The sequence below is a fragment of the Rana temporaria genome, chromosome 5 (assembly GCF_905171775.1).
Source record: "Rana temporaria chromosome 5, aRanTem1.1, whole genome shotgun sequence".
Taxonomy (NCBI): Eukaryota; Metazoa; Chordata; class Amphibia; order Anura; family Ranidae; genus Rana; species Rana temporaria.
The window spans coordinates 34,392,206-34,404,832 of NC_053493.1; the positions used below are offsets into that span (position 1 = coordinate 34,392,206).

At 44.3% G+C, this 12,627-nt stretch overlaps 1 protein-coding gene across 11 annotated transcripts in view; it reads right to left on the reverse strand.

Moving 5' to 3' along the window:
• AKAP9 (A-kinase anchoring protein 9) overlaps positions 1-12,627 on the reverse strand; it is a 359,842-nt gene that overhangs the window by 25,844 nt on the left and 321,371 nt on the right. For 10 of the 11 annotated variants that reach the window (XM_040352376.1, XM_040352374.1, XM_040352375.1 and 7 more), the window contains 6 exons: positions 10,182-10,306; positions 9,915-10,103; positions 9,622-9,810; positions 8,081-8,225; positions 3,411-3,630; positions 1,584-1,734 (listed from right to left, as the gene is read on the reverse strand). In XM_040352376.1, the coding sequence (XP_040208310.1) occupies positions 1,584-1,734; positions 3,411-3,630; positions 8,081-8,225; positions 9,622-9,810; positions 9,915-10,103; positions 10,182-10,306 (1,019 nt within the window). The remainder of the gene's footprint in view (positions 1-1,583; positions 1,735-3,410; positions 3,631-8,080; positions 8,226-9,621; positions 9,811-9,914; positions 10,104-10,181; positions 10,307-12,627) is intronic. The other variant, XM_040352369.1, reaches the window with a different exon arrangement.

Sequence of the window (12,627 nt, forward strand, 5' to 3'; positions counted from 1 at the left end):
CCCCCCCCCACATTTGTGTCTCCATAAGAGTCAGCCCCCCCCCCCCACATTTGTGTCCCCATCAGAGCCATTTAACCCACCCCCACACAAGTGTATCAGCCCCCCTCCTTGCATGTGTCCAGCGCGTCTCCATCACTGGCTTTGCAGACCTGCTGCACCTCCCGACTCCCGCCCCGCTTGTATTACACACTCGTTACTGGTTAACAGCGAGGCGGGAGGCGGGAGCAGGGAGGCGGCTACGGGTCTGCACTACACCTCATTGGCTGCTGGGATGCCGTGGTCCCAGCAGCCAACAACACAGTGAGACGCCGGAAGGGATTGCGGGACCTGCGCTGCCTATTGCCTGGGGCGAATATGCAGCGCAGGTTCCACAGCTAACAGGTGGATAGGATTCAAGCTGCGGGCCGGAAGAAATGGCCTGGCGGGCCGGATGTGGCCCGCGGGCCGTAGTTTGGAGACCCCTGACATAGGGTAACTCCGTATAAAAGAAAAAATACGTGTTTATTCACAGCTAACAAACTTACATTTGGCTGGAAGTAAAAGAGCTCTTGCATGTAAATGGGGCGACAGTGGAGTCCTCCCGACGCGTTTCGTGGTCAAAAGCACATCGTCTGGGGCGATGACGATGTGCTTTTGACCACGAAACGCGTCCAGCCAAATGTAAGTTTGTTAGCTGTGAATAAACACGTATTTTTTCTTTTATACGGAGTTACGCTATGTGGCCACTTCTCTTTATTTTTCTCTATGCACCACTAACACACTGAGCCAATTGGTTTTGGGATACCAACATCAGTATAGCTTCCGGCTTACTCCTGGGGACCTATTCCATATAAGGACCTACCCACCAGTTGGACCTACGCTTCCTGCCAAGGATTGCTGTTTGACAACCGTCATATAAAGCCTTGACTGACCTCTTTTGGCATATGCCACCAGTGGTCAACAAGTTCCGGTAAGCCTGCACTTTTTCCGGTGATGGGATTGTCACGTTAAAGGAGTCACGCTTTTTCTATTTATTCACCTTTTCACTTGAATGACTTGTGGATGTTGATGAACTTTGCTACATACCTCGGATCATCACACTTAGGAGTTTTTGTTGGACTTTGTTTTTATGTTTGATACCACCTTAGGTGTATCAGTTCACGTGCCAGTTGGCACTGTTGTCACCCCTCGCTACAGAGGAATCTCACATGTTTCACAATTTGTGTCTAACATTTATTAATGTTATATGTGTTTTATTTTTTACTATACACATTTTTTGGTATTTTGATATTCATTTATTAATTTTAGCGCTACACATACGTATTTTTTTAACTGACGGAGTGGGACAGAGGAGCAAGGAGGGGGACCAGTATACAGGTGACAATTGGGGATCATTGGTGCAGCGCTGGGGAGGAGTTACAATCACTGATCTCCCTGTATAGATTTCAATAAAGCAGCTGAAAGCCGCGGGAGGGAGAGGAGAAGCGGCTGTCAGCTGCTTTATTGAAAGTTGGGTAAATGCTCGGTATCGGCACTGATACTAGTATGGGTATCCGGACAAGCCTAATGATAAGGTTAGGCCATGTAATACGCCATTGTCTCACCTCCACATCCTCTTTTTCCTGCAGCTCTTTCAGTTTCCCCTTCGTTTGCTCCTTTTCCAAGACAAATTGTAACTCTCGACACTTTTTCTGCTCATTTGCAAGTGCTTCATTCATTCTATCCAGTTCCTCTCTCTTTTTCTTTAGTTCCATCCTGTTTAAAAAAAAACACAAAGTGTATAACAGTCAGTATTCATCGCCATGATCTACCAATGTCAGAGTTCTATTCAGAGTACATCACTAAATTACTCTGCCTTTATCAATTAAACTTAAAGCGGAGTTCCGGCCACAATTTCACTTTTTATATATAAATACCCCTGTAATACACAAGCTTAATGTATTCTAGTAAAGTTAGCCTGTAAACTAAGGTCCGTTTTTGTTAGGTTGTTACAGCATTTAGACACTTTATAAAATAGAAATTGACTGGGGCCATCTTAAGTGTGGGCATCATGAAGCCAGACTGTATGACTTCCTGGATTTCAGCCTTGCAGACCTCGCACATGCTCAGTGCTGCACAAGCAGTGTCAGATCAGGTTTCAGCACCTGTGCTGTCCAAGTCACATGATTCTTTGAGACTGGGGAGTGCACAGACTCCTGGAAAGTTACACCCACTACATTCCCAGGAGTCTGTGCGGTGTAGGTTAGGAAGCATTAAGCACCTAGGTGCAGGAAGTGGGAAGATTAACTATTCTGCCTAGCAACAACACTTTGAAGGCATCTAAAAAGAAAAAAAAAATTCGTAAAGGACTAATGACATTTTTTTAAAACTACTGATGTAATGTTATATTTATGGGTGGAACTCCACTTTAAATGGTTATAATCTCATGAACAAACCATCTGTTAAACATGTAAACCCAACATTTCATATTCCTGATATGTGACTGCTGTACCATGTACTTGTAGGAGAAAGTATCCTTTTCTCTTAGAATTTCTTCTCTTGTGTGAAATCCTTTGTGTTCCTGCCAGTCCCTCTGCTTTCATATTAAAAACTGACCACAATAAGCATGAGAGCACACCATGGTCAGTTCTTTAGCTGTACTGGGAACTCAGCCTGCTCTCCTCCAATCATCAGACTTGTGCTGATACCCCCGCCCTCCCACACAGCCATTCACTGGGAAGATCAGTGTGCTGCTCTCTCTCCCCGCAGCTCTTAAAGCGGAGGTCCGTTAAAAGAAAAAAAAAAAATTAAAAGACAGCAGCTACTAACACTGTAGCTGCTGACTTTTAATAAGGACACTTACCCGTCCTAGTCGCCAGCGATGTCGGCCCCCGCTGAGGCCGATCCTGGCAGCTCCAGGCGCCGCCATCCACAGTAAGGGAAACAGGCAGTGAAGCCCGTGCGGCTTCACTGCCCGTTTCCTACTGCGCATGCGCGAGCAGCGCGGCGCTTTGTGAATGGGCCGGCTGCTTTCTGGGATACACACAGTTCCCAGATACACACAGTGGGATACACACAGTTCCTAAAACGACGTAAAAAACCCGCGCATGCTCAGAAGCAAGTTATGAGACGGGAGCGCTCGTTCTGGTAAAACTACCATTCATAATGGAGTAAGCACATTCATCACGCTGTAACAGACAAAAAAACGCAAATCGTCTTTTACTAACACGGAATCAGCTAAAGCAGCTCAAAGGCGAATGGAACTTCCCCTTTATAGTGCCGCCGGACGTGTTGTACGTCACCGCGCTTTGCTAGAGCATTTTTTAAAAACGATGGTGTGTGGGCAACGTCGTTTTTAATGATGAAGTTGGGAAAACTTCGTTTTTTTTTCATGCTGAAAAACAATCGTGTGTACGCGGCATAAAAGTGTCACTTGAAGAACAGAAGATTACCGGAGAGCCTCCAGCTCCTTAAAGTGCTTGTGCTGCAGCTTAAGATTTGATTCGAGTTCCATCTTGGTTAGTGCAAGTTCGCTCTTTATTTCGGCTGCTAAAAGTCTCTCGGACCCCAGCTGCTCCTGCAACTCTCCAGCTTTGACCTCCATGCTCATGAGCTGCATGTGGAGTTCCTGGGAATGCGCGGCCTGCTCCTGGTGAATGTAAAGTGCTCCTGCTGGAAAAAAAAGCAATCATTACTAACGCATTCATTCCACAAGGAACGGCCATTAGGCTGTTAACAGAGAGAGAGAAAAAAGTTTGTGCTGAAGGTTATATTCTATTACAGAACAAAGATATTCTCCCATGAGAGGTCCGACCTTTTATAAGCAGGACATGCACTCAACGGACACTTTATTAGGTACACCTTGCTAGTACCGGGTTGGACCCCTTTTGCCTTCAGAACTTCCTTCATTCTTCATGGAATAGATTCAACAAGGTGTTGGAAACATTCCTCCAGGCCGCGTACACACGGTCGTTCCAAACCGATGAGAATGGTCCGACAGGCCATTTCCATTGGTTCACCGCTGAAGTGGCCCGACGGTCTGATGTGCGTACACACCATCGTTCCAAAAACCGATCGGGTCAGAACGCGGTGACGTCAAACACAACGGCGTGCTGAATAAAACGAAGTTCAATGCTTCCAAGCATGCGTCGACTTGATTCTGAGCATGCGCGGGTTTTGAACCGATGCTTTTCTGTACTAACCATCGGTTTGGACCGATCGGGCAGCGGGCCATCGGTTCGATTTTAAAGCATGTTTTAAAATTTTGGACCGAAGGACAACAGACCGATGGGCTATACACACGGTCGGTTTGGACCAATGAAACTGAACCTCGGTCCATTCTCATCGGTTTTGTCCGACCGTGTGTACGGGGCCTTAGAGATTCTGGTCCATAGTGACATGATAATATCACGCATTTGCTGGAGATTTGGCGGCTGCCCATCCATGATGTGAATCTCCCATTTCACCACATGCCAAAGGTGCTCTATTGGATGAGATGTGGTGACTGTGGAGGCCATCGGAGTTCAGTGACCTCATTGTCCAGTGGTGAGATGATTGGATCTTTGTGACATGGTGCATTATCCTGCTGGAAGGAGCCATCAGAAGATGGGGACACTAGTCATAAAGGGATGGACATGGTCAGCAACAATACTCAAGTAGGCCGTGGTGTTTAACCAGTTAAAGATCACCCACCGCATATAAACTGCAGCCGGGCGGCTCTTTTGCGCAAAACAACGTACCTGTACGTTGTTTCCTGCAATAAATACTGTGGGCATGCACAGAGGAGGAGCTGATGCGCGCATTCGGCAGACACAATGTCCACCGGCCACCCGCGATTGCTCCACAGAGAGGCAGAATAAAGCCTCGTACACACGATAGGTTAACCAGAGGACAGCGGTCTGAAGGACCGTTGTCATAGGTTAACCGATGAAGCTGACTGATGGTCCGTCACGCCTACACACCATCGGTTAAATAACCCATCGTGTCAGAACGCGGTGACGTAAAACACAACGACGTGCTGAAAAAAAACAGGTTTTTAACCGATGGTCGTGCCTACTAACGATCGGTTTTGACCTATCGGTTAGGAATCAATCGGTTAAATTTAAAGCAAGTTGTCTTTTTTTTTAACCTATGGTTAAATAACCTATGGGGCCCACACACGATCGGTTTTGACCGATGAAAACGGTCCTTTAGACCGTTGTCCTCTGGTTAACCTATCGTGTGTATGAGGCCCAAGGATCTGCCTATGTAAACATGGCAGATCCCCGTTCTGATAGGAAAGAACATGGAGATCTGCTGTTCCTAACGATTAGAAACAGCGATCTCTGTATTGTTTCTGTCAGTATTTCCCCCACACAGTAAGAAAGCACAAACAGGGAACATATTTAACCCTTTGATCACCCCTGGTGTTAACCCCTTCCCTGTCTTTTAAACTGTAATCAGTGCACTGATGACTGTATTGGTGTCACTGGTCCCCAAAAAAAGGGTAAAAAGAGTTAAATTTGTCTGCCCCAATGTCACAGTCCCACAAAAAACTGCTGATTGCCGCCATTACTAGTAAAAACTGTGGCGGCTGCATCGATCGAGTGATCCCTTTTATAGGGAGACTCGATCGATGACGTCAGACCCTACAGTTGTAAACACACACTAGGTGAACCCCAACTCCTACAGCGCCCCCTGTGGTTAACTCCCAAACTGCAACTGTCATTTTCACAATAAACAATGCAATTTAAATGCATTTTTTGCTGTGAAAATGACAATGGTCCCAAAAATGTGTCAAAATTGTCCGAAGTGTCCACCATAATGTCGCAGTCACGAAAAAAATCGCTGATCGCCACCATTAGTAGTAAAAAAAAAAAAAAAAATAATAAAACTATCCCCTATTTTGTAAACGCTATACATTTTGCGCAAACCAATCGATAAACGCTAATTGCGATTTTTTTTACCAAAAATAGGTAGAAGAATACGTATCGGCCTAAACTGAGGGAAAAAAAAATCGGTATATATGTTTTTGGGGGATATTTTTTATAGCAAAAAGTAAAAAATATTGCATTTTTTTCAAAATTGTCGCTCTATTTTTGTTTATAGCGCAAAAAATAAAAACCGCATAGGTGATCAAATACCACCAAAAGAAAGCTCTATTTGTGGGGAAAAAAGGATGCCAATTTTGTTTGGGAGCCACGTCGCACGACCGCGCAATTGTCTGTTAAAGCGACGCAGTGCCGAATTGTAAAAAACCCTTGGGTCATTTAGCAGCATATTGATCCGGTCCTTAAGTGGTTAAGAGGGAAAATCCTTCCGTGGCTGAATGCTCAATTGGTACCAAGGGGCCTAAAATGTCCCCCCGCATCATTATACCACCACCAACAGCCTGGATCCAAACTTTCATTTGCGTATGCCAAATTCTGACCCAAACATCTGAATGTTGCAGCTGAAAAGGCGACTCATCATACCAGGCAATGTTTTTCCAATCTTCAATTGTCCAATCTTGGTGAGCCTGTGCGACTTGTAGCCTCAGTTTCCTGTTCTTAGCGGACAGGAGTGGCACCCGGTGTGGTCTTTTGCTGCTGTAGCCTATCTGCTTCAAGGTTTGACGTGTTGTGCATTCAGAGATGGTATTCTGTATACCTTTGTTGTAACGAGTGGTTATTTGAGTTACTGTTGCCTTTCTATCATCTTGAACCAGTCTGCCTATTCTCCTTTGACATCTGACACCAACAAGGCATTTTCCTCCACACAACCGCCGCTCACTGGATATTTTCTCTTTTTCGGACCATTCTCTGTAAACCCGAGAGATGGTTGTGTGTAAAAATCCCAGTAGATCAGCAGTTTTTGAGAATATTCAGATCAGCCCGTCTGGGACCAACAACCATGCCACGTTCAAAGTCACTTAAATCCCCTTTTTTCTCCATTGTGATGCTTGGTTTGAACTTCAGAAAGTCGTCTTCAACATGTAATTGGCTGATTAGCAATTTGTGTTACTAAGCAATTGAACGGGTGTACCTAATAAAGTGGCCAGTAAGAGTATATACCCCATGAGAGGTCCAAACTCTTTCAGGCAGGACATACTCCATTGGTCATGCTATACCTGAATAAGTAAAATTATATATTTAACATTTTAAGCAGGAAAAATGTATATATGGAGACTCCATGCAGGGATCCCAGGAAATGCATGCTAAAAATAAATATGAAATTTAACCCCAAAAATCCTTTTTTCTTTCAGAAAAATATATTTTCATACATCTCAGGACCAATACATTGTACTCAAGTCACTTGTACAGAGGCGGCTCTAGGCTTTGTGAGGTCCAAGGCAAAACTTGACATGAGGCCCCACTCATGCCTATGATGGAAAAAACAATTCAAGGACAAGAGCCTCTTCCCCACAACCCTGGCAGGTGGTTGTGGGGGTCTGTGGGCAGGGGGCTTATCGGAATCTGGAAGCCCTCTTTAACAAGGCGGCCCCCAGATCCTGCTCTTTAATATCTAAGGGGCGGGGTCACACAGTGATGTCATCTGGTGAACCCGCCCCTTGTGACGACATTGACTGAGGGCATGCTGGGTCATTGACGTCACAGCAGTTAAGGTCCCCTGTCCCTCAAAACTGGGGTAATGCTTTGGGCAAGTAAGGTGGCCGCTAGGCCCCCGTGAGTGCGAGGATTTAGGCGACCACCTAATTTGCCTAATTAAAGAGCTGCCTCTGCACTTATAGAACTTTCAAAGACAACCTGAGGCTGAAAAAAATACCATACATGGGTCTGTAATTTGGGTCAGCTAAGGCCCCTTTTCACACTTGTACGACTTGTCACACGACTTGAAACTGCAGCCCATGATTTCCAATGACAACCATTCATATTAGTACGACTTCAAAATAGTCCCTGCACTACTTGGTCCAATTTTGATGGCAATTACACAGGCATTCATTGAAATCACGGCAAAATCACGGCCGCAAATAGCGGCAAAATCGTGGTAAAATTGCGCGACTTTGAACTCACACAAGTATGAAAGGCCTAAGGCAGTGCGATAAAACACACCCACCTGCTCATTACAAATGGCACCATCAAAGTATTTTTGAAGAAGCTTATTTTCATATTTCACAATTGAAACACATACAAAGTATATATACCTTCTCTGTTTGGATGAAACAGTGACTGGATCCCGGGATCATTGTGCAGACTTGACAGCTGGGCCCGGAGATCTTGAATCTCAAGTAATAAACTGCGCCGGTCTGCATTTTGTATACAGTCCATGGCATTGATCTGCTCCATCCCCTGATAAAAAAATGCAGAGAGCTAAGTAACCAGGCACAATTGTAATTGCCTTTAAAAAGTAAAACAAAAGCTGTGAAAGTAAAAAATAATCTGAAAGGAGAGCTATTCACCATAAAGCAAAGAGGGTCCCATTGCACTCTCGTCAGTCTCGTAATATTTGATTTAAAGGCCCAACTCGCCATTTTTGTACTCCCCATAATTTCATTTTCTTGGAGTCCATTGAGGGACACAGAAAATCTTAAACCTTTGGGTTATACTCCTGCCTACAGGAGAATTGGACACTGGCAAACAGAGAGCATGATTATAACCATACTAGACCTGTGTTCCTCAATGGCTATTAGCTTCTTTTGTTAACCACTTCATTACCCAGTCATTGTAATATGACGTCCACAGAGGGGATCTCCCATCCTGGGTGGACAACATATGACGTCCTGGGCTTTGTGGGGGGATATCTGAATGATGCCTGCAGCTAGAGGCATCATTCAGATATCATTCTTTAGTGCCGGCGATTCTGTGCACGATAAGAATGATCATATCGGCAGTTCCACCGCTTGATAATTCTTATAGGCGACAGAAGGGGACATCCCCCCTCCCACTGCCATCCGGTGCTTCTCCGGGCTCTCCCGTGCCATCGGGGGTCCGGAGAAAGAATCGTCCGGCACCAGATGGTGAAGCATAGAGATGACTGGTGACCAGACTGGTGACTCATTTGTTGGAGCACTTGTTTTTTTGGTGTACACTAGTATTTATACTATATTGATTTGATTTGCACGTTTATATATGTATAAGGGTTATTCTTGGTATTTATGTAAACTGCTGGTGTATCTATATTTATTTTTACACAAATTTACAGGATCAGCGCAGTAATATATATGTACTTATACATACATAAATTTCTTTTAAAAAAAAAATAATAATAATAAATTTTATTAAAACACCCCTGTCCCCAGTAGCTCACGCTCAGAAGCGAACGCACACGCAAGTCCCGCCCACATATGTAAACGCCGTTCAAACCACATATGTGTGGTATCGCCGCGTGCGTTATAAATTCGATTTTATTGGATTTCTTTAAACATTTTCCAAATTTCTGCTCTTTTTTCACTTACATTGCGAAAAATTTAAAACGGAGTCGTGAATAAATACCACCAAAAGAAAGCTCTATTTGTGCGAACAAAATGATAAAAATGTAATTTGGGTACAGCATTGCATGAACGCGCTATTCTCATTGAAAGTGCGAGAGCGCTGAAAACTGAAAATTGGTCTGGGAAGAAAGGGGGCGAAAGTGCCCAGTATTGATGTGGTTAATGGATTATTATATCTCTAAAAACAGATTTATTTTTTAATTAAATTAAAAATATTAAAGATTTAGCATTTTTGCTGTATTGCTGTAGGTCACCTGCTCCTCAAGCCTGTGCTGCATTTGGTTAAGTAGTGCATTTGCATCACATTTGCCCAGTGAAGCCAGCTGAGAGTGGAAAGCAGACATGAGGACATCTTGCTCTCTCTGGAAGACTTCCTGAATCGCTCGCAGCATCTCCCCTCTCCAGTCTGGCCGGAGGTCATGGAAGCCTGGCCTTGTATGAGCCTAAGATATAAAGCAGTATTAATAAAAGCTGATACTTTATTAGTTTGAGAACAAAATGTGAAATAAGACACAGCCTGCCAGGCTCCCACATACTGCACACCAACCTCTGAGTCCTTGTGAATCTGCATCTTAGCAATTAGATCTTTCAGAGATGCAATGGTTTCAAGCATAGATTTCCTCTCCTCGTGCCAGGGCTGAGTCTTCACAGTGAAAGTCGGCTCCTTTTCAGGGCTGGTTGCCTCTGTCAATGACAGCACCTGCATGCCCTCCTGATGGACGGCTCGTAACAAGTCCTGCAACAAGAGAGGACTGTATAACTATCAGGAGCATGCTAGGACCATATATAATGCATGCTTCTTTATTGGGAGTACCTTGATCTTGCTGGGAATTAACTCTGTATGGATATCATCCTCATCAACCCTCAGTCCTTCTGGTATCTGGTCAAAGCTCTGTGCATCATACGTCCCCTGGCTCCAGTCACACTCTGTGCCAACATCTAACAAATAAATATAATTTTTTTTTACACTTATTGCCATATAGAAAACTTTTGACATTTTGGGGAACTGAAGTATAAGAAGGTATAAGAAGAGATCTGAAGAGCGCACACAAAAGTAGGCAGCCAAATTATTTAAGGTTAAAACCCAAAAATCCAGCCGCTTTCCAAAATGTGCTGGGTTACTATGGGTTAACTCCAATGAGCTGTATGCCACAATGGACTCATCTTTTTAATTTACAATTGACAGTTTTACTGGGCGCTGGGACTGCAGCGATCACGATACTCCTAGTGCTCTGATAGGAGCGATGCGCTACCTGGCCCTTCCCTCTGCTGTCAATTCACAGAAGGCTTTGGGCTAGATTCAGCATTGAATTACGCCGGCGTATCTATAGATACACCGCGTAAATTCAAAGCTGCGCCGGCGTATCTTCCTTCTGTATTCAGAAAGCAAGATACGCCGACATTAGCCTAAGATCCGACTGGCGTAAGTCTCTTACACCGTCGGGTGCATATTTACGCTGGCCGCTAGGTAGCGCTTCTGTCGTAGAATATGCAAATGACCTAGATACGCCGATTCACAAATTTACGTACGCCCGGCGCTATTTGTTTACGTTAGGCTTTTTCTGCGTAAGGTTGCTCCTGCTATTATGAGGCATGCGCAATGTTAAGTATGGACGTCGTTCCCGCGTCAAATTTTTAATTTTTTACGTCGTTTGCAAATAGGGCTGGATGTAATTTACGTTCACGTCGAAACCAATGACGTCCTTGCGGCGTACTTTTTAGCAATGCACACTGGTAAATTCCACGAACGGCGCATGCGCTGTTCGGGGAAAACGTCAATCACGTCGGGTCACCACCCATTTACATAAAACACGCCCCCCTCATACTCATTTGAATTAGGCGCGCTTACGCCGGCCCCATTTACGCTACGCCGCCGCAACTTACGGAGCAAGTGCTTTGTGAATACTGCACTTGCCCGTGTAAGTTGCGGGGGCGTAGCATAAATAACATACGCTACGCCCGCACAAATTTACGGCGGGCTACGTGAATCTAGCCCTTTGTATTTTTTTTAATGGATTCACATAATACAAAGCTCTTCTTGATTGAGCGAGAGGAAGGTAGCATAGCGGCTGCACATGACTCTGCAGCTGCAAAAGCTGACACCAGAAAATTCAGCATTGCAAGTATACCGATAGCTGTAATCCGAGCGCTCGGTAAGAATGTAAATTGTAAATTAAAGAGATAAATCCAAGAGGTGGCATGCACCTCGTTGGACTTAACCCATAGTAAGGCAGTACATTTAAGAAAGTGGCTGAATTCCTGGAGTACAGATTTAATTAAGGGTAGAAGTTTAAAAGGAAGGCACACCTGAACTACTACTGGTCCATAACTATGATGGCCAGTCTCAATGACTAACAAAGAGACAGGAAGGGTGGGTTCTTATTCAAAGGAACTGAATGAGACTTGCATACTAGAGTGCAATTGGTTTTGAGGCTCTTGAAGAACTCTGCATGGAATGTGACTGCTCTGGTACCTGTGGGTGTCTGCTTTTATCTAGTGAATACAGATTCACATAATGTATACATGAAACCAAAACTTCTGCTTTTAATTTTAGATAAAGAATGGTACAACTGTCATCAAGCCTTTTCGCAATTGGGGTGCCATTCAAAGGATTTCCCTTTTCTTCTTGTCCTGTAGACCAGTGGTTCTCAACCCTGTCCTCAAGTACCCCCAACAGGCCATGTTTGCAGGTTTTCCTTTATCTTGCACAGGTGCTTTAAAATCAGTCAATGTCTTGGTATTTTGGACAGCTATTTTATGTAAGAGAAATTCCCAAAACATGGCCTGTTGGGGGTACTTGAGGACAGGGTTGAGAACCACTGCTGTAGATTCACCCAGAGACATGTGGACTGTGTCTGCTTGCACTACAATGGTAACAAAAAAATGTTACAGGGTATGTGGTTATCAGCATTACAACTGCAGATTCACAAACCTGTAGCTTTGGCAATTAGCATCTAGCCCTGCTCACTTTTTACTACATTAACAGCACTTCCTCTGTTGCTGGAGCCTATCCACTGTGAGCTGCAGTGTCTGGGAGGGGAAACATGTGAGACACAAATGAAGGAAGATTTGGCTCAGTCAGGGTAAATCAAGGACATATTTTTGTTTACCTCATGAGGCTTGTGCATCATATTGTAACTGCATTAGGTACTGTACTTGTTAAAAAAAACAAAACATAAAAAGGAGCCTCTGGCTGAACTTTAAAAGCAAGTAAATGGCATTGAAGGGGTATATACCTAGATCAGGAGAGCGTAGGTCTT